The sequence below is a fragment of the Aethalodelphis obliquidens genome, unplaced genomic scaffold (genome assembly GCF_003676395.1).
Source record: "Aethalodelphis obliquidens isolate GAN/ISIS:26980383/991018 unplaced genomic scaffold, ASM367639v1 scaffold39, whole genome shotgun sequence".
NCBI lineage: Eukaryota > Metazoa > Chordata > Mammalia > Artiodactyla > Delphinidae > Aethalodelphis > Aethalodelphis obliquidens.
This window is the reverse complement of record NW_020837983.1, coordinates 17,323,493-17,346,637: the sequence shown is the minus strand read 5'-3', so window position 1 is coordinate 17,346,637 and position 23,145 is coordinate 17,323,493. Positions and strand designations below refer to the sequence as shown.

General features: G+C 34.9%; 1 protein-coding gene across 1 annotated transcript in view; it reads left to right on the top strand.

Annotated features, from left to right (window-relative positions):
• Nucleotides 1-23,145, top strand: part of EIF3E (eukaryotic translation initiation factor 3 subunit E) — a 50,939-nt gene that overhangs the window by 16,660 nt on the left and 11,134 nt on the right. The window contains exons 6-10 of the mRNA XM_027131605.1: nt 1,588-1,713; nt 2,390-2,514; nt 15,748-15,874; nt 16,703-16,804; nt 18,107-18,216. Of these exons, the coding sequence (XP_026987406.1) occupies nt 1,588-1,713; nt 2,390-2,514; nt 15,748-15,874; nt 16,703-16,804; nt 18,107-18,216 (590 nt within the window). The remainder of the gene's footprint in view (nt 1-1,587; nt 1,714-2,389; nt 2,515-15,747; nt 15,875-16,702; nt 16,805-18,106; nt 18,217-23,145) is intronic.

Genomic DNA, 23,145 nt, shown 5'->3' with positions numbered 1-23,145 from the left:
TTCATCTATTGATAAACATTTGGATTACTTCTGGGTTTTGTCTATTTCAAATAAAGACATGAATATTCATATACAAGTTTCTTGTGGTCACACATTGTAATAATAATAAGAACTAGTGATTTCATGGTTATGTTACAAATTTTAATTTGCAAATTTAGTCTCTACTATTTCCCTGTTCTTAGAGTTTGCTAAAGTGTTTTCCTGTACATTTGAATTAATTACTGACATCAAAGGAAGAATTTCAGTATAGGCAGAGTCTGACTTAGGTATGATTTTGATCCTCATAGTTTAGGCAACCTATAATACTCTGATATAATCATTTCTATTCTCATTATCATTGTGGTAATGACTCACATTTCCCAAGTTTTTATCATGTGTCAGATGATGTTGTAATCTTTTTACATGTATTATGTAATTTAAGTCATACAACAACTGAGGTGGCTTCTGTTACTAGCCCCATTTTATAGATGAGGAAGCTAAAGCACAGATGGTTCAGCTGCTTATAGTAAGTGGTAGAGCCAGAATTATTGGTGGTTGGATTTCCAGTCCTGCCCATATGATTTTATTTAACTTGTAATTATAATATGTACCAATAGTACTTTACAATTAATAGTACCATGTAAGTGCTTCAGTGAAAAATTCAAAATTTCAGCTTGGGGTATAGAAATGTTTTCTCCCTCCAGTACCCTCACTTGCTTCTGCTGCTTTAGCACAGTTCAGAGTCATTATATCCACTTTCTTTGCCTTGTTTTGAGAGTCCTGCTTTACTTGTTTTTGTTATTAGCCTAGTCCTTATAGGTGTTTGGGTTTATGACCCACTTGCATCAATGGCAAGAAGAGATAGAGTGACCCTCATTCCTCCTTTTTTGTAGGGTTAAGACTGCAGTATGAAATTTTATAGCTTTTATGATTAGAAGTATAATTTTCAACAAATTATGCTCTCCGTGCATCAGTTCCCCTCTTTAAAATAGGGATAAAAATCATTATTTACCTTCCAGGGTTTTAGGGTTATATAAGAAAATGAACTTCTGTTTCTCAGTACATATTCCTTTGATAATTATTAATGTTATTAACCAGTAGACCTGCTTTTTCTTCTCTCTATGACCTCTTCCATTTATATCATAATTTGGAAGTTTTTTTGTTCTGGAAATAATTTTTCTAAATTTTAGATGAGACACTCAATTCTTGATTTTCACATCTTCACTCCAGGAATTTTTAGCAGCAAATTGCCTCTGAATCTAACTTCGTTTGCAAAGTTTTGAGTCCCTAAAATTTGATTAATTGTGTATAAATGGTCTGAAATGGGTTACACGAAAACACTGGTGCTGTATCCTAGTTTTAAGTTATTTATCTTCTGATCTAGACTGACTATCAAAGACCTGAGTATTTTTAGTAAATCAAGTTAAATGAAATCTATTTGAATCAGCTTAACCAGTGTGATCCAAATAAGGGCTTATATAACTGGAGTTTGGGGAAGAGTGCTATAGACCTTTTAGTAGGCCCGAGGGATATGTAGGGTATAAAATATACATTATCTTTTTTCCTCCAGAGTATTCAGAATATAATTAATTATGATTGCTTAAACAGGTTCCAGCAACAGATAGAAATGCTTTGAGTTCACTCTGGGGAAAACTGGCCTCTGAAATCTTAATGCAGAATTGGGATGCAGCCATGGAAGACCTTACACGGCTAAAAGAGACCATAGATAATAATGTGAGTTACACTTTTTCAGGGTGATTTTCTGAAATTTCTATGTATCCTTCATACTTCCTGATAAGGAGAACACTGTGTACTTTAAAAAGGAAGGAGGAAAAGGAGGGAGACTAAACTAAAATGTTGACCTGATATAAAAATCACAGTGGATTAGTGGCTTGATTAGTTTTACTGAATCTCCTTGAAGGAAGCTGTCAAACTTCTTTTGGCTCTTAGAGAAAATAACTCAGTTTTCATTTTTCTTAGAGCTGTGGTGCCTCTTTGATCTGTTCCAGTGGAAATGACATAATACTCTTAGTGCCACCCATTATTGAAAGTCTAATGCAGAAGATGACAGTTTTCATCTACTATTAATGTCTAATAAAACTTATTATGAAGTGTTTAATTTAGTCCTTGCTTATGAAATGTTTTCTGAAATATGTATAACTTGGAGCCTCTGTAAAAATGGCTTAGTGGACATTGTTGAATCTGTCTCTGAGAACAGGGAAATTTTGAATGTCAGGGGTCATGCAGAGAGTAGAATGGTCTGGGGGATTGGACTTTGATCATAATGATCACTGTGCATGCTTTAGAAGGTTCTCATTTAAAATAAAATTCTGAGATCAGGCATGTTTATTCCCTTTCATCTTTTTCATATTATTAATATTTCCTATGTATACCTTTTTTAATCCTTTAGTCTGTGAGTTCTCCACTTCAGTCTCTTCAGCAGCGAACATGGCTCATTCATTGGTCTCTGTTTGTTTTCTTCAATCACCCTAAAGGGCGTGATAACATTATTGATCTCTTCCTTTACCAGCCACAGTAAGTTATTTCACTGTATAGTTTTGACTTTAATTATATGAAATCAAATAGGATTTTTAAAATTTAAAATGTACTTCTCTCTAACATTTGAATTTGTTGTCACATTTTTTCCCCTCTTCATGTGGTAGATTTGCTTGTTAATTGAAAAAGCTTACATGTAACTCTTAAGTAAATTATTTGATAAAAGTATACTCTTAAGCCCTTTAAAGTGCTATTTAAGTTTGGTCCCTGGGCCAGCAGCATCAGTATAATGCAGAGTCTCAGGCCTTATTCTAGAAGAACTAAATCAGAATCTTCAACGTAAGAAGAACCCAGGTAATTCATGTATACATTAAAGCTTTAGAATTAAGGCTCTAGGCCATATTATTTGGAAGGAAGATACACATTCCAAGAGAATTCCTTTTATATCTTCTTTGTTCCATCATCCAGCTTTTGGTGATAAGAAATTCACTGCTTTATGAACTAGACTGTTCTACTGTTAGCTAGAAATCATTTTTTAAAATTTATTCTTCCATTTGAGGTCAATGCCTCTGAATATTCTATTATTTCTTATTTGGTTGGAGCAACAGAAAACTAGACTGCTTTATGAAAATACTTCAGATACTTGAAGATAATTTTCCTTATTTTTCTTTCCTTCAGGCTAAATATCTCTAGTTTTATTAAGTAATGTAGTTTGTCACATTCTTTAGTATTTTGGCTGCTGTTCTTAGGTAACCACCAGTTTATCCACAGCTTTTTAAAAATCTGGATCTTTAAAATTGAAAGCTTATTCTAGGATTGTTATCTAAGCTTTATAGATTACAGTGGCAATATTAGCTCCTATGACCAGTACATATACTTATATTAATTTAGCCCAAAATTGCATTCTTGGTATGACTTATTGACTGCATTGTTGGTTAAGTCTCACATAACACTTTGAGCCATATTTTTGTTATTTTTAACTCAATTTAAGATGGAGATCCTAATACATTTCAGTTGATATCTGCTTATTGTCTGTCAAATTAAGATTTTAACATTTTTTTCTAAAATGCATATTTAATTTACAGAAGTATAGTTTAGGAATAGATGGTGTAATACCCATCTAATAGAAAATCAATGAACATTGAACAGTGTATTTTTAAATTTCTTTGTAATTTTTTAAGTCTTGAAAATAAGGTAATAATACGTTAGCGATATTTTTATATAAGTTGATGAAATATAATCATCTAAACTGAGTCACATGAATAAACATGTTCTTTAAATACTCCGTGTAGTAAGATTTTTGAGACTATAAAATATTTGACCTATTCAGTTAAGTTGTTAACATAATCATCTGAACTTTAAATTTAAGAGAAATGAAGTTATTGGTGGCGATACAGATGAAAAATATTTGCCAACCAAGAATTGCCAGTGATTTTTAAATGTAGAAATGGAGGGGTTTTGTGTTGTTTTTTGATGTGGGCCATTTTTTAAAGTCTTTATTGAATTTGTTACAATACTTTTGTGTTTTTGGCCACGAGGCATGTGGGATCTTAGCTCCCCAACCAGGGATTGAACCCACACCCCTGCATTGGAAGTCTTAGCTACTGGATCACCAGGGAAGTCCCAGGGAGCCATTTTTAAATGGTTTAAATTGTGTTTTCTGCATTAAATGCTAAATGTTTGCCTGAATCTGTCAAATAGAAGCACTTTTATCAGAAATATGCTTGGCTTATTTTTTGTATTAACATTACAACTTCAGTATTAATGTATTTAGTTAGTATTTGCATGACACGCAGGTCCAATTTGTTAAAACTGAACACAGGCAAAGAAGTTTTCGTAATAGGAAATTATTTCGGTCTTCCCTTGAAAAAACAAAACTACATGGCATTAAGTGAGGTAGAAGATGGTGATTCCAGCATTAAATTTTAAATGTAAATTATAAGAGATAAGATTTTGTAATTTACATGGTATTATAGTTATTTCTTCTTTTATTAGAGATGTTCAAGTATGCCTTCTAGATTCACATTATTCACTAATGTGAACATAAAAGCTTCATTCTGTCTGAGCTGTTGTTCCTCCTTTATTGAAGAAACCCTATTTTGTGGGAAATTAAAAATTTTAAAGCTATATGTTTTACTGTTTGCTGGATGCTATGATAGATTGTAATCTGGAAAGTTATATATAAGTTGTAGTCCATATGTTGCATTAAGTAAAAAGCTCTTGGGAAAGGTTAAAAAAGAAAAGCCACTGTGTACTAAACTAAGATCCTACAAGGGTGGTATTATTTTGTTCTGGCTTTTGGTATAGGAAGCATGCAACTTTATTTTTACAGTATCCTAGGGGTTGATTTGTGAAGAACAAAGCTGAACCAACCTCAAAAAGACTGAGTATAAAACCAGAATGCCATCATTATTTGCAATGAGAAGTGCTTAGAGGACTAAGTACATGAAACATGACCAGATTGTTCTGACCCTATAGGTTTAACACATAGGAAGCTGTAGAATACAGAAGATTCCTTTATGAATATTTGGAATCAGAATAGAAAATTAATTTATGTGACTGGAATGTTTCATGGCACCATCAGATTAAGCATCGGGTTAACATTTCCATTTCCACAATAGGAATATCCTTGTCATAAGGACCAGATCATGAACATTTTTTGACATGTTATGTCACCCTAAACATTTGGATGGGCATTTCCAAGATTTGCTTTTTACTTCTCTTTTTATGATTCCATTTCATATCAGTATCTCTCACTTTGTTCCTATCTTCCTTCCCTGTCCCCCTATGTTGATTTAAATATGTTAGTATTTTGTATCAAGTTCTTCTCAAGTCTTCCTGATCTGGTAGTTTTCTCTTACTAAATTGATTAATCTCTCTCTGCTCTGGTGCATTGTTTATTTAATCCTCTGAGGGCCGTCTTATTTCTGTTATACTCTGATTCTTGAGAAGTACCTTTTTCATGCACCCTTTGGGCAATCATTATATTTTAGAAGAGGCTTTTTTATTTGTGATACTGACAGTTGCAATCTTATGCAGTAGTTGAGACATACCAATAATGGATGAATCTGGAGTACCCAGAAAAATGATTGGTAAAACATTGCAAGAAATTTGGGGATGTTGGTGAATATAAAATAGTTACATACCTATCTTTAATGTTAAACTATCCGTGCATCTTATGAAAAGAGATGTTTGATGAGAATTTCAAACTCAAGAATTAAGGGTATATTTCTCAATATTTATGGAGATTAATCGAACATGCATTCAGGAGATTAAAAGTAACATTATTATGTAGTATTTTGCCTCCCTCCTGAATAATACAGCCTGTACGATTGCCTTATGAGTTGATTGATATCCCTAGAATCATGGCTGGGAGTAAGAGCCTTCCCTGAATGAGCAGATTTGACTCAAACATTGGATACTGTAATAGTTGGCTCTAATCTTGATATCTAGTAGGTGGGTTAAGGATCGATAAGGACAGCTCTTCTTGAACTCAGTCATAGGAATCCCTAGGCATTGGCTTTCCATGCTACTGCTTACAGGTAGACTCACTCTGCTGAAATTTTTTTTGTGATAAATTTATTTATGGCTGCATTGGGTCTTTGTTGCTGCGTGCAGGCTTTCTCTAGTCGCGACGAGCGGGGGCTATTCTTCATTGTGGTGCATGGGCTTCTCATTGCGGTGGCTTCTCTTGCTGCGGAGCATGGGCTATAGGCACGCAGGCTCAGTAGTTGTGGCTCGCGGACTCTAGAGCACAGGCTCAGCAGTTGTGGCTCACAGGCTTAGTTGCTCCACGGCATGTGGGATCTTCCCGCACCAGGGCTCTAATCCGTGTCCCCTGCATTGGCAGGCAGATTCTTAACCACTGCGCCACCAGGGAAGCCTTCTGCTGTAGTTTTTGCAGTTACATATGTATCCAGAAAGGAACATTAAATTCAACTGATTTTTTAAAAATATTTTTAAGTAATGAAAGGAAGTATACAAACAAGGAAAGTGAAAATATTCAAGCCCACTGTAAAAATTCTATAATACAAATAAGGGGGAAACAGTATGGATTAATCCCTGACAACCTTATGGCTTATATGAAATCAAAACAATATATTTAATTCGTTAGTAGAATCATTTATTATAGATATTAGAAATAGAAAGGTAGTTCAGTTGAGATTGCAGAAAATTTTGTTAAAGATAAAAAATCAAACTTTTATAAAGGAAAACAATGCAAAAAAGTAGATTTGTTTTTTAAATTTTAAAGTAAGATAAAGGTTCATGGTCATAGAAATATAATTAAAATAACAACTTAGAATTAAGACAGTTAATTATCAAGCTGTATTCTACAAGTAGGCTTAATGCCTTCATTTGCATTTCCATGGTTCATATGCAAAAAAGACAATACCTTATGCCATTAAAAATCTCTGAATAAATTTTTAAAACTAGAAATTTTATAGCATGTACTTTCCGGACACAAAACAGTAAAACTAGGAGTTATTAAAAGTTTTATAAGTAACTGAATCAAAGAAGAGATTAAATGTTGATAATTATGAAATACCTGCCAAAGCAGCACTCAGAAATTAATTCATAGCTTTGAGTACTTGTTCAACTTTTAAAACCTTGAGTAAAAAGTACAGAAAAATGGAACAAAGGCACTGAAAATAAAATTAGTAATATATTAGTAAATGTTGAAATTACTAATTTTGGAGCATTAAAAGAACTAGGTGTACGTGGGGAGATATTCTGCATCCAATTTTGTGAGGCAAATAGGACTAGCCCTATTAGAACATTCAGTAAGATCCTCTTACCCCCTCCAAGACCCAAATCAGATATACACAGTGAGGAGAAAAAACATTGGATGTTGAGAAGAAAATAATACTGACATCAGAATTATCTTTGGCAATATTATTGTTACTGGTGAATGGTTCTTAAACTTTTTAGTCTTGAAACTCTTACACTATCAAGAGTTTTTGAGTGTAGTTTTGTATGTGTTGGCTAAATTTATTGATATATATACTGTATTAGAAATTAAGAAATTCTAAAATATATTTATTAATTGACAAATAGTAAATTGATTATAGTTATATATATTCTTATGAAAAATAACTTTAAAAAACCAAATTTAGTGATGAGTGGCATTGTTTTACATTTTTGCAGACCTTTACATTTCTGGCTTAATTGACAGCTAGATTTTCGTGTTTTTTTTCATATCTGATTTTCATTCAGTCTGTTGTGATAGGTCATTTTGTTTGAAGGATAAGAAGAAAACCAAGCCTCACACATACATGTAGTTGGGAAAGAGAGGTGTTTTACTAGCCTTTTCAGAATATTGTGAATATCCTTTTTTGATCATACACCAGAACTCAACAAGTAGTAATTTCTTAAAAGGTACTGAAATGTGGGATTTGAAACCATATCATTCAGTTTTTTGGATTCTAAACTATACTAGAATTCTAAACTATATTGGTTGATTTTGCAATTTAAATGGATCTTTTACCCATGCATGATTTTTTGACCGTATGCATTGATTGTTTGGGAAATACTGGTTCAGGGAGTTATGCAGGTATTCCAACATATACAGCACCATTATACAACACCAAAAAAATCACACTCATTAATTTCACTACTAAACCCATTAGAAAAGGCTTTTCAAAAAGTATTGGATAATAGTCAAACTCTTGATGACAGATACAGATTTTCCAAAATTTTACCCTTTTTTTGAAAACTGATTTTTATCATTTGTTTTTATTGAAGGATAGGCTCAACTTTATTATCTGGAAAATGTCTGCCAAATACTCAAGTCTGAATGGCTTTGGTTTGACTGTCACTCCTTCAAGTAAAAATAGTGTTCTATGAGAAAAGCAGCTGGTTCACCTTGCAACTCAATCATTGAACATGTACTTTTCCTTAAGACAACCATGACACTGTAGTGTACAGCAGAAGATCTTTTACACACTTCCCATTTTAGTCATACAGAATATTAAAAAGATAAGTATGCACGGGTTGAAATTTTTGAAAATTAATAATTTGTACTGCCTAATCAAAGATATAGTTGAAATTGGTTTTTTTTTTAACTGTAAGAGTTTGGTTATTAATAACAGTGACTATTATAGTATGATGTCACTACCATGGTTTGTGCTAAGGTACCAGATGATTTCATTTTTTGTTTACAGTTCAGTGATTTTTAGTTACTTTACCAAGTGGTGCAGCCATCACCATAAGTCAATTTTTGAACATTTTCATCCTCACAATAAGAACCCTGATGCCATTTGGACTATTTTTTTTTAAACAGAAGTAGCTTGTTCGCAAAATGTGAAAAAGAAAACTCAGTAGTATTACAGTTTTAAAATTTCATCAAAATACGGTGCTTACCATTTTCACTTGCCATAGGGTCAGGTTGCCATCGTATTTTCTTCCTCATTAGTAATGTCTTAATGACTTACTCTGGTTTTTGCTTGATTCTAACTTTTTTCGCGTGAGAATACACCCAGTTGGCTTGACAGATCATTGTTTCAGCCATTTTCCTAGGTTGCATATTCTTTAAGTAGAATAGCTTCTAGTAAGTGTGTAATTTGCATTTGTATGTCTACAGTCAGTATGCATTTTTCAGTTGTCTCTGATAGGTAGTAGGTATTAATGGAGAAAGTATCATATTTTTCTGTTTTTAATTTCCAGTAGCACAGGAATACAATTTAATGTGGTTCATTGAGTGTATGTTAAATTGATAGTTTATATAGATTGTGATTTCAGGCTTTTTTTAAAATACGAAAGTACTGTTGAGATAATTTATACTTTTGTCCTTGAAGTGAAAGTTTAGATCCAGTGCAGGTTAAGTCTCTTACATCATATATATTATCATTTCTGCCATAATTTATTCTGAATCCAAAATGGAGATGATTTACACATTTGAAAAATGTTCAACTTTTAAATGTAATATAATATGTAAGATAAAGTATCAAGTGTAAGCTAGAACAGTGTTCGTAGGCTATTAGAGATGAGGCTTTGCCACCAAATGTAGATGCTATTAAGGAGAAGAATGCATTTGTAATACAATGCCCTAGTTACTCTCCAGTTGTAAAAAGAAAGATTCAAAGTTCAGTTAGCAAAAGAATGTTTAATTTGTTTTCTAAATAAAGATATCATAAATATCCTAAGAAATTTCAAGTTTTACTGTTAACAGTCAACTAGATCGTGTCTAGAATTTGTCCTGATTTACCCTCTGCCTTTATTTTTCCTAAATTTTCTAATTGTTCCTGATAAGAAAACTTTTTCATGCAGGTGTTTTACCTGCTTTAGCTCAGGATGATCTCTAAAAATCCATCCTCTGCAGTTCTACTAAGTCTTGCCTTTTTGATTTTTTAAGCCTTTCTGGAAGTACCTTTCCCTTTTTTGTACCAATTCAAAGCCTGCCTGTTTTTCAAGCTCCAGCTCAGGTTTACTTCTACATGAGGTCCTGTATATTGTGCCTACCTTATATTGATAATTTGGAATTTAATTATTTACTGTCTTTTTTAAAAAACTTACAATTGCCTTATCTCCCCAACTAGATTATAAGCATATTTGAGAGCAGAATTTTTATTCTTTATGTCCTTATAGTATCCCCCATATAATACTTAAATATTTTTTATTTGGTGGCATATTTTGTCTTATCCTTTGATTTCTAAATGTTCTGACTTACCATTAGAAAATATTGTAGAAAAAACTTCCATAAAATTGTACAATTAGAGCAGGGCTGTGCTAGAGGAAAAATAAACATTTTTACTTAACCATCATGAAATTACACTTCCAGACACAGTAAATACTGAAGCTCCTGTTTAAAGGAAAAATTAATTTTAAGTTAGATTTCAAAAATAGGGGAGGTATAGCCTCCTTTCTTGCCTAATTTATAATCCAAACAAATAACATAACAAGTAGTTTAAGAACCTACTTAGCTAAATACAGATGTATTATGCATGCTAAACACACTGTAAATATATAACACTTACCAGTGAGACCTCGAGAAGTTAGAGTCCAGTGAAGATGAAAATTGATTTGACTTTTAAATTTTGATTGTTAGAGATGAAAGGAGATGGATGATAACAAAGAGAAGTAGAACAAAAGAGTACAATGGTTATGTACAGGCTGTTAAATAACTATATCTATGGTTTTGCTTTTGTTCGAACTAAATATATAATTACGGATCCTACAAGAGTGTGAAGTAAGGTAATGTCCCCAGAATCACCCTTAATCCCCACTCCCTTCCTTTATATATTGATCTATATACATAACATACATACATACATACATAGGAAGGATCACTTCTGCCCTAGCATGTTTCGAAGTCAGCCATGGTAATGCTGTATACCAGGAGTCTGCAAACTATGGACCATGGGCTAAAACGTCTTGTGGCCCACTGCCTTTTTTCTTATGGCCTGCAATCTAAGAATGGCTTTTACATTTTAAATGGTTGGGGAAAATAATGAAAAGAAAAATATTTTGCAGTGTGATAATTATATGCCATTACAGTTTTAGTGTCCATAAATTTTTATTGGAACACACATTTATATATGGATATATCTACATACACGCACACACACACATCTTTGGCTGCTTTTGGATTGTAATGGCAGAGTTGAATTGTTGTGACAGAGATCATATATTATTGCACTCTCCCTGCCTCACTCTGCTACTCAGTGCTCTTTGAATCCCAGTGACGCTGCCCTTGTACCTGGACAAAGTTTCAAGTGCCATGTGTATCACTATACTGCAACATTTTACTTCTTTTAGAAAAGTGGACTCAAATGTGCTTAAATGTTTTTTTTAATAAATGTATTAATTTATTTATTTTTGGCTGCGTTGGGTCTTTGTTGCTGTGCGCAGGCTTTCTCTAGTTGCAGCAAGTGGAGGCTACCCTTGCAGTGCACGGGCTTCTCATTGTGGTGACTTCTCTTGTTGCATGGTACGGGCTCTAGGTGCGTGGGCTTCAGTAGTTGTAGCTCATGGGCTCTAGAGCGCAGGCTCAGTAGTTGTGGTCACTGGCTTAGTTGCTCCGTGGCATGTGGGATCTTCCCTGACCAGGGCTCAAACTTGTGTCCCCTGCATTGGCAGGAGGATTCTTAACCACTGTGCTACCAGCGAAGTACCAAATGTGCATAAATTTTAAGGCACAGTGCAGTGGGAATTATTTTGTTTCAAATTAGAAAGCAAAGCATTGAACTGACAATGTAGATATGCTAAGAGAATACAGTATACATCTACATAACCAGACTGTAAGCACTCATTACAATATTCCCAACTGATTACAAAGCAACTGTCAGAAGAATTAGGAAATTTAAAACAGAAGATCTCATCACAGCAGAATTTCCTCACAAAAATTAATGAAAATGAGGCTTCAACCAAAGTAAGTTTCTGAGCGGCTCTTTTGTTAACCAGGTAAGGAAAGCCATTTACCAGTGGTGATTTTGTTAAATTCTGTTCAGTTGCAGTAGCCAAAGAAATATGTCCAGAAAAAATGAACTTGTTTAAAACTTTTAGCCTTTTGGTGAGAACAGCTCCTCGGAATTGAAAATGTTGGGAGCAGCATCAGTAGTCAATTAAAATATAAAGTATATGATTTTTAGTGGTTTTCCTGGGCTCTTGATGAGTTGAGAGATGTTTACCAATATGGCTAGTTGTTGGCTTGAGGAGTCAGTGATGGATTTGAAGTGACTGAAGAACATGCCTCTATGAATAGTCTGGAACAACTACAGGTGAAAATGTTTTCAAAATTGAGGAAACACTAATTTAGTACAGCCTGAAGTGGAATCTGCTAAGATGTGTTAAAACTTTTGGTGGCAAATATGTGTGGAGGAGAAAAATGCTTATTAGTTGAACAGATTTACAAAGCTTGTGAAAATGTGAGGTGTTCAAAGCCTATAGTTACCCATTGCATTGTTCATTTCCAGGTACTTTGTGGGGAAAATTCTTGAATCCATGGTGTATTACTGAACCATTCGTGTCAACAGTGAACTTCATTTGCTATTGTGGACTTAACTGTTCTCAGTCCATGAATTTTTGTCAGATCAATAGAATATCTTGATTTTTCCTGCTACCACAGTGATAGGATGGCTTTGCAGTGGCAAAGTCTTGTTGTGACTTTTTTGAGGTTGGAGCAAGACTGAAATTTTCCTGAACAAAAAATTGCCCTCAACCACTATTATCGAGCCATGAATGGCTCTGGACGTTAAGCTATAGACTTGATAATGTTTCTGAATTCAACCTAAAATTACAAATCAGAACAGTACTTATATGCAAAACTTATACTCTGGTAGTCACTTTGATAATGCCTAACATAGCATAAATCCTATGTCCAGCTGCTTTATACATTTTCCATTCTTTCAAAAGTTAAGAAATGAGACTCTCATTCCCACACGTTTGTAGTGGACACGTTTTTTTGGGCTCAAGTTACAATTCCAGAAAGTTTTAGACCTCATTGTAAGCATTGGGTTGGCCAAGAAGTTCATTCGAGTTTTTTTGTAAGATCTTACAGAAAAACTGAACCTTTTTGCCAACCCAATACAAAGGAAATTTCTGTATTTGAAAATTCATTTAACTGTGCAATTGAAACAGAAGCAATTTATCTGTAGTGTAATGATATGCTAAAAGGCAGTATCAAAAGAACTTAACAGAATTCTGTAAAAGCCTTCCATAAAAGCCTTCCAAGTGATAAATATGCTCAATTAAAATCTTATCAATTGATATCAGAGGTCAAATATGTAAAATCTCGTTACAGATCAGCATTAACAGATAAACATTTGCAATAAATTTTAGTGATAGGGATCTCTAACTTTGAACACAGTTAAGCAAAGTTACCCTATTAAAGGAATTTTATTCTTCTCATTAGTAGACCTGAATTATAAAAAATTATAGTCAACTATTATATTTTGCATTTCGTCAGTAAAATATTTTGGAAATTTGTTTTCTTGTTACTTAGGTTATTTAGGTACCTGATTAATATTCTCAGTCTTGCCTCTCAACCTGTGAACCTAAAATATTCATTATCTGCTCTTTACAAAAATTTTGCTAACCCCTACCATATACTCACATAAGAGAGATGATTTTTTAAGGAAGTCATTCTCCAATAAAAACAGTGAAGTTGGGGCTTCCCTGGTGGCGCAGTGGTTGAGAGTCCGCCTGCCGATGCGGGGGACGCGGGTTCATGCCCCGGCCCGGGAGGATCCCACATGCCGCGGAGCGGCTGGGCCCGTGAGCCATGGCCGCTGGGCCTGCGCGTCCGGAGCCTGTGCTCCGCAACGAAACAGTGAGAGGCCCACGTACCGCCAAAAAAAAAAAAAACAGTGAAGTTACACGTGGTGCAATGATACAGAGAAAGGATAAGTAAAAATAAATGTTTAACATCATATAAAATAAACTTACAATTTTTTATTTTGTATGGAAAAATCTATGAATGAGTTTCATAAATGCCTACTAAAATTACCTACTTCAAAACTGATGAAGAACACCAGTCATGCTCTGCTGTACATGATGTCTCTGATAAGAATATTGAGGCAATCACTTGTACTGAGTGAACATTGCATTTAAAATTTTCTGCCTAAAACTCAGGCTTAATTTTTCAGATAATGAAACTTTTAGCTGATTTGTGTAGTTATCTTTCCTTAGAAATTGTTTTATTCTTAAGTGAGTGTTGATTATTTTTATACCTTACCTTTTTTAGAGGAAATTTAGGGAGGGCTAAGTGGGACTAGATTTTATTTGTTAGGTTACTATCAGATTCTAGGGTCCTCTAAAGAGTTCAGACAGCATTTTATGGGGAATCTGCAATATGACAAAGTATAAAGATTTATTAACATTACAGTCTGGGAGAACTTGGAAGATAAGGTATCTGAGCTGGACCTTGAAGGATGGCTAGAATTTAGGCCTTTAGAGGGATGTGTTTGGAAGAGCAGTCCATATGGAGTGAGTTTTAAGAAGTGAGGGAAGCAAGAGGCAGTCGGTGGTGTGGTGGGAGATACATCTGGATGGGCACTTTGGGACTTGAAGATTTAACTAAGAGAAATGGACTTTATTGACAAATGTTTCCAAGCTTGGCATAGTACCTGGTGCTCAGAGGTTCTTACTGGATAAAAATTGGGGAGCTATATAAGGAAATTGAGCAGGAGAAATACAGGATAAACACTGAATGACAGAGGGTAACCAGCTGGGGATCATCAAAATAGTTTCCAGTCTTTCATCTCCTGAAATTATTTTTTTAATTCTTTGTGTTGAGTGCCTGATTCTCTAATTGAGTAGTGTTTTTTTGCACATAGGTTTTCACACATTTGTTCTTCTAGGGAAATGAAATCTTTTGAAACAGAATGACAGCATGTATAAGGGCCTTGCAAAATCCTCTTATTCAACAATGGTAATAGGATTATTTACCTCTTAAGTGAGTCTGTCATCTCACTCCAAATTGGGAAATACCAGCTGGCATTCTCATCATTTAGACTTTTTCTTGGAGGAGATGGCCCTTACAGCAAGGGTCTCCAACTCCCAGTCTGCAGACTGGTACCCGTCCTTGGCCTGTTAGGAACCGGGCTGCACAGCAGGCGGTGAGCGGTGGGCAAGCAAGCAAAGCTTCATCTGCCACTCCCCATCACTCCCGATCGCTTGCACGCTCGCATTACCGCCTGAACCCTCCCCACCATCGAGCACATTACTACCTGAACCACACCAACTCCCCCCCCGCCGCCCTCCCATGGAAAAATTGTCTTCCACAGAACTGGTCCCTGGTGCCAAAAAGGTTGTGAACCGCTGCTTTATAGTATTCATTCTTAAGTTTTTGCAATCCTAGTTTTCTGAAACAGTGCAATCTAATGGGCTGCTCAAGTGTTTTATTTTTATTCTTTTATAACTTAATTTTTTTAATATTTGGCTGCATTGAGTCTTCTTTGTTGCGCACGGGTTTTCTCTAGTTGCGGCGAGTGGGGGCTACTCTTCGTTGCAGTGCGCGGGCTTCTCATTGTGGTGGCTTCTCTAGTTGTGGAGCACGGGCTCTGGGCGCGCAGGCTTCAGTAGTTGTGGCACATGGGCTCACTAGTTGTGGCTCGCAGGCTCAGTAGTTGTGGCACATGGGCTTAGTTGCTCCACAGCATGTGGGATCTTCCCAGCCAGGGCTCGAACCTGTGTCCCCTGCATTGGCAGGCGGATTCTTAACCACTGCAGCACCAGGGGAGCCCCAAGTGTTTTTTTTTAAATCACAGGTGATTATAGATCTAAAAAAACTGGGTAAGTGATTAATATTAAGTAACTTTTATATTTTTACCTTAGGTATCTTAATGCAATTCAGACAATGTGTCCACATATTCTCCGCTATTTGACCACAGCAGTCATAACAAACAAAGATGTCCGAAAACGCCGGCAAGTGCTAAAAGATCTGGTCAAAGTTATTCAACAGGTAAAAACTAAAATCTGTTGATTTTTAAAATGTGCCTAAACTTTAAGTCTAACCTCTTTTTCTGAAAAAGTAGGACTCTTAGTTCTTAAGGTAAAAATGTTTAAAAATAGGAGGGAAGTATACATGAAGAGAAAAGAGCCCAAGAACCCCAAATGGGCATATACTACTTTTAAGTTCATGATATACTTATGGTAGATGTAGTATGAATGAATACTACTCTCTGCTAGTTAGATACTTACTATGCATTGTGTATTAGTGTTGCTCTTATTGCAAAGGGTGAAGGAGATCTGGAGCTTGGAACTTTTTGTTGGAAGGTCATTACCTACATAGTTCCAGAGTAGTGATCTTTACATAGAATATAATTTTAATAGTCCCCAAGTTGTACAAAAGCTATAGCCCTACTGATTGATTTTTAGTGAATTTCTTAGCAGTAACTATGGGTTAAAAAAGAACTTAAACATTTATTTGATCTAAGAATAATTTAAGTACAAAAAGACAGTTTTATCCTGAAAGATATGAATACCCTTTTACTTGGAGAAGTTCATCACTGTTTATTAACTAAGGGAGACTTTTGGCAGTAGAGGAATTTGAAAGCTTTTGGAATGGTTCTAGGATGAGAATTTAGAGAACTTGGTCTGGAAGGCATTATAAGGTTAAGGTGTGGCCTGCAATCAGGATATGAGCAATTGCTTTGAGAAGATAATACTAGGTAATTTGTTAGAAATTAATGGTAAGGGAGGAGAAAATAGGAAGATTGGGCTATTCTGGGGACGGTCTACTAAACAGTGTTGAATCAGATCCAACTTAACATTTGACTTAATTTTACAGGAGTCTTACACATATAAAGACCCAATTACAGAGTTTGTTGAATGCTTATATGTTAACTTTGACTTTGATGGGGCTCAGAAAAAGCTAAGGGAATGTGAATCAGTAAGTACAAATTTTTACTTACAAATTAATAATATTCTTAAAATTTTGAATATTATAAAAGTTAACCTTGCAGGGTTTTATTAAAGTGATTATATCAGAAATGTTTATTAATCTTAATATGCAGATTATTTAGAAATGTGCTGGGTTGAAGACATTTTCAATCTTATTGCCTGAGTCTATCCCTTTTGTTAGGACAGTTGGTTAAAACATGGGGGCTTTATAAATTCACACATGTCTTATCCTGAATGAGTAAATATGTGAAATATTTTATATGTATGGGCAAGATTATATGGAATTTTCCATCACAGTTGTAATTCCAGTGTGTTACGTAAGCAGGCCTATCTTCAGAATTTTTCTCATGATTGTATTTATCATTTGCTATAAATCAGTCAAGCTAAGAGTGTGAATTTTTTAACTACAACGTCTTCTGTTAGTTGGTAGAAACTAAAGTTCTGTGAGAGCAACTGAAAGAGTTAGATTTACGGGTTTTCTTTGAATAACTTAGTTTGCAAGTTTTGAGAAACTAAGAATTTACCTGTTTAAGGCATTTACCAAATCTACAAGTTACTAGCTGTCAGTTTCATTTTTGAACCCAGATATTAGCACAAAAATTGGAAGAGTTTGTTGAAGGACTTAAGATCTTATTTGTCTAAGGAAAAGGAAATTATGTAAGTATACCTTTAGAGGTGATTTTCAAACATTGGACAAAATTAGAATCCAGTTTAATAACTTGTGTACTTGCAGTGAAATGTGACATTGTTATTTAAATATTGGTGTATATTGTAATACTAAGTATCTAGGCCTTGCCAAGGCAGTGGGGCACTTGGTTGCTATTCTTGAAGTTAGAATATTCCCTTCTAAGTATAATACCATCTGTGGAATAGGTGCCACCCTTTGAATTTTTTTCTTTTGTAGATTTTCAAGTCTACTTACTATCACAAAAATATGCATATCTTTAGTCCATTTGTAACTATCTTAAATAGCTGGAAATATGTTATCTACAGAACATTTATGTAGGATAGAGACAGGACAAAGCTGCTTTGTCACAAGATTGCTCAAGTCATCAATGGAACAAGGAAACAGTGCAGTTCTTAGCTCTTTTTCCTGTAGCATTCGTTTACTTCTTGGTTAAATTGTTAGAGACTTGAATATAGTGTTCTAGAAAGTGCTGTGGTGTACAACTTGTGATAGATGAGAGAATTATAGTGAATGGAATAATGAGTAAAGCACAAAGAAAGTATTTGTGACAAATTTTTCAAAATTGCTTGTCAGCACCGTTTTTTCTTTTTCTTACATGCATAGGTGCTAGTGAATGATTTCTTCTTGGTGGCTTGTCTTGAGGATTTCATTGAAAATGCCCGTCTCTTCATATTTGAGACTTTTTGTCGCATCCATCAATGTATCAGCATTAAGTAAGAGCACTCTGATTTGATTTGTATTTTCTACTTCTAAATTCCTGTAAATTTTCATTTATTGTAAAGTTATACTTAATAGGATTCCAGTTAATTGGATTTTTATTTTATTTCTCTTTGCTTTAGAAGAAAAAGGAAACATTGTCCTAGTAATTTATTAAAAATCCTAGCTTTTGTTTGAATTCCTGGGTGCTACAGTCCTTCTTTATCTTTTTTAGTTTCCATGTGTGTGGGAAAGCATGAATTTTGAAAATGATAACTTCAAGGCAGTATTATGATTGTCAGTTACCTTTTTAAAGAGTTACCTTTTAAAATAATACTATTGTACCATTACGTAGGGAGAAAAGAGCAGTGACCAGTTTTAGAATGGTTTTTAACAGGGGTTCAAATAAGGAGTTAGTCCTTAGTAAATTGGAAATGCTGTTGAAAAGACCAGATTTGGTAATCATTTCAGTTAATTAAATGTTTTATTTAATTATATATTTGAATTCTCATATAGTAAACTCTTGTGACATTCTAAAATGTTGAAACATGGAAAAATTATGGTGAATTTCAGTTGGAATTTTCTCTTGTGTGAGGAAATTATTAGGAAAAAATTGTGAAACTTACATAACCTATTAGAAACTAATTTTACATATTAGAATTTGAAAAATAACAGTGCCCTTTGGCCACAGATGAAGTCGAACGGTAAATGCTCCTTAATGTTTAAAAACTAAGCTACTTTAATGTTTGCCTCTTAGGAATTGTATGTAGACCAAAGTTTTTCTTTAGTGCCATTCGTTTTTGCTAAGGCATCCATACTTGCTTGCCTAATTTTAGTGGATTGTCATTGAAGTGGTTACTCAGAGTTAGAATTACAGTGTGAGTGTGAGGCTTTTTCTATGGTAGTTGAAGCCTTGACCTGTTTTAGTAGTACTTTAGCTAGCAGACATATAATTTTACAAATCTGATTCTCTTAAAGAATACATGGCAATTCCTAAAATGTCATTCGTTGTGAAATGCAATATTATGTATATGAGTATACATATTTATGTATACATATATGCAGATAAAATAAGAGCCCCTTCACCTTGTTTAGCCTGTACCTCTATTCAGCTTTCCTCCTGACTCTATGGAATCATACGACTCTGACTCTGGAAACCCAATTTTACAAAACACTGATTCAGTACAACTCCTTTGTTTTGTAACTCCCTGTTTATAGCTGAGAAACTGAAGGCTCAGAGAGATTAAGCAGCTTAGGGCTTATTTAATGAAAGAGGCTGAGCTAATAGCTCTCTGACATTCATTGTCTTCACCCTCATTATAAATTCTTTCTTTTTCATTGTGAGCAATTGATATTTTTAGAAACAGCAGATTTAGACTAATTTGTCATTAGTTTATCACTTGAGCCAGAGGATAAAGATGGAAACCATAAGACAGTGTTTAATTTTTTTGTGCAAAATCTGTAGAATTTTGATTTTTATTTTACAAAGAGATTCCCTGAAGCAACTGCGAACTTTCTGAGTCAGATTTTCTGTGTATGCTATGCTATGCTGTGTAATAAATAGGGCTACTATGCTGTTCCATTTAGGGTGATAATTCCAAAGCACATCAGGATTGAGAACCATTGCATCAGGTCACCAGTTTTTCTTAGGCACATAATTACAGCCTGCTAGGGTAATGAAGTGAAAAACCAGTGATTTAATATTTTTAGTATATAATGAATTAAGAAGGTAGAGGCAGAGCATAAAGTATAGCTTCATGTGAACAAAGAAATAATTCTTTTTAGAGTAACAGTGAGATCTCAGGTTGTAAGGTTTACGGGGTGATAGTGGAGAGTATGTGGCCAATAGGCTCAGTCCAGGGGGCTACGCTTCTTCATGTTTTTTTAAAATTATTTATTTATTTATTTATTTATGGCTGTGTTGGATCTTCGTTTCTGTGCGAGGGCTTTCTCTAGTTGCGGCGAGCGGGGGCCACTCTTCATCGCGGTGCGCGGGCCTCTCACTGTAGTGGCCTCTCTTGTTGCGGAGCACAAGCTCCAGACGCTCAGGCTCAGTAGTTGTGGCTCACGGGGCTAGTTGATCCGCGGCATGTGGGATCTTCCCAGACCAGGGCTCGAACCCGTGTCCCCCGCATTGGCAGGCAGGTTCTCAACCACTGCCCCTCCAGGGAAGCCCCCTTCATGTTTTTAGAGCTGCTTTAATGGGTTAGGAATATGGCTGAAAATTATGTTAAGCATCTAAGTTGGGCTTTTATAAGTACAACAAATGTCTTAATTCAGACCCCAAGGACTTGGAATCCATAATAATGACCAAAATAGCTAATGTTTACCTTCAAACAATCCATAGAAAAAATTATTGTTCTCTAGTCGAGAGGTTTTTAAACCTAGCTGTACATCAGAATCATCTGGAGAACTTAAAAAACCACCAACAACTTAAACTTAAGAAGAATAGATTTTCTGGCTTTACCCCAGACCTTCTGAATCAGAATCTCTGGGATCAAGGCTTGAGAATTTGGTTTAAAACTTCCCAGGTCCAACCCCCCAAAAATGAAGTATTCTCAGAGTGGGGAGGGGGAGATCTCAGCATCTGTATTTTTCAAAGCTCCTCTAAGTAACTCTGATGCAAAACTTCTTTTTTTAAATTACGCTTCTTATTTTGAGATGATAATAGATTCACCTTGAGTTGTAAGAAATAATGAAGAGATCCCCTATGCCCTTTACACAGTTTCCTTCAATGGTAACATTTTGTAAGCCATAGTAAAATATCACAGCCATCATTATTGTTGTTGATATATTCAGATACAGAACATTTCTGTCACCACAAGGATTCCTCAAATTGCTCTTTTATAGCCATACCCACTTCCCTCCCACCTCTCTTTAACCCCTGGCAACCACTCATCTGTTCTCCATTTCTGTAATTTTGTCATTTCAAGAATGTGCAAAATTTTTAAAAGATAGTGTTCAGTTTTCTTTTTTTTAATATGATTTGCTTTTATTTATTTTTGGCTGCGTTGGGTCTTTATTTAAATTTAAATATTTATTTAAAGATTTAATTTAAATTTAAATAAATTTATTTATTTATTTAAATAATAAACATTATTTATTTATTTAAATAATAAATATCATTTATTTATTTTTGGCTGTGTTGCTGTATGCGGGGGCTTTCTCTAATTGTGGCGAGCAAGGGCTACTCTTCGTTGCGGTGCGCAGGCTTCTCATTGCGGTGGGGCTTCTTTTGTTGCAGAGCACGGGCTCTAGGTGCACGGGCTTCAGTAGTTGTGGCACATGGGCTCAGTAGTTGTGGCCCGCGGGGCTCTAGAGCGCAGACTCAGTAGTTGTGGCGCATGGGCTTTGTTGCTCCGCGGCATGTGGGATCTTCCCAGATCAGGGCTCGAACCCGTGTCCCCTGCATTGGCAGGCAGATTTTTAACCACTGTGCCACCAGGGAAGCCCAGTGTTCAGCTTTCTAAAGAGGATAAATACATATGATATACATTAAGATATAATTAGTTAAGAGCAGTGTAACTAGTACAGTTGTTGAAGAAGAAAATATTACAGATGTGAATGAGTGCCTCTTGGAGCATAGTCTTAGAGCTTAAAATCCAGAGGAAGAAACAGATATTAAATAAAGGTAAGATTACAAATTATGATAGGCATTTTGAAGAAAAATACAGAGTAATTAGAATGACATGGACATTATTTGTATATTGAAAAATCAGAGAATAATTTGGATTGAAGTTTCAGTGAACTCTCATAATTCTCCAAATGGGATATATTTAAGTAGACTCTTCCACCATATATTAATTATGACAAATTACTCCATTCACTAGTTTATGCTGGCCTATCTCTGCTGCTAATTAATTTAAAGTTATTTGATATTCGATCTTTTCTAGGGTTGGGCGGGGAAGATTTGTCTCTGTCTTCCTTTCTGTCCCCCAGCAGACGCATATCAAATGCTATTCAGTATTATAAAACGCATGGTTGTTTATTAAATAACTCTTTCCATTTGTGATTTGGAACATTCTCTGTTAGTAGGATTCTTCACTAAGTGGCTGTAAGCACATGTGATAGTCTTATCTTTGTAAAAATGCATATTAAGAATGTTTTTATCGGTTTATATACAACCCTATAGATTTGTAGGATAAGTTTCGAATCTGTTTCCATAAAGTATACAACATCTGTCAAAAAAGATTACTGTGGTGGGATTTAATTTAGTATAGCTGAATAGTTTATCAGATATGGTGTGTGTCTGAAATTTAAAAGCTGTTCTAGAATAAGTCTTGGACCAGTTTTCAATTGTAGATAAAAGCAAAGTATGGAAGTAATATTTTGAATGTGTATGATAAACATTTTGGAGCATACATTAATATAATTTCCCTATGGGGATTAGTTTTGGCTTTTCACAAAAGTATGTATTTGCCAACTGCTCTTGCATTTAAGTTATGAAGTCATTCTACTTTGCTTATTTTATTAAGTAACACTTTAGATCTTAATATTTTTCTTAAAGTTTTTATTACCATGTAGCAATTTGTATTCTTAATTATACTTCCTGATGTTAGAAATAAAAAGGTGTGTTTCCAGATGGAGATTAAATCATTTTAACAGCCATTATCACTGTATTTCTGTGTTAACTATAAAGTAATATACTGTCTTTTTTTTATCAGAAGTTTCTTTTTTAAAAAATTTATTTATTTTTATTTTGGGCTGCGTTGGGTCTTCATTGCTGAACATGGGCTTTTTTCTGGTTGCGGTGAGCAGGGGCTACTCTTCGTTGTAGTGCGCAGGCTTCTCATTGTGGTGGCTTCTCTTGTTGGGAGCACGGGCTCTAGGCTCGTGGGCTTTAGTAGCTGTGGTGCACGGTCTTAGTTGCTCCGCGGCATGTGGGATCTTCCCGGACCAGGGCTCAAACCCGTGTCTCCTGCATTGGCAGGCGTATTCTTAACCAC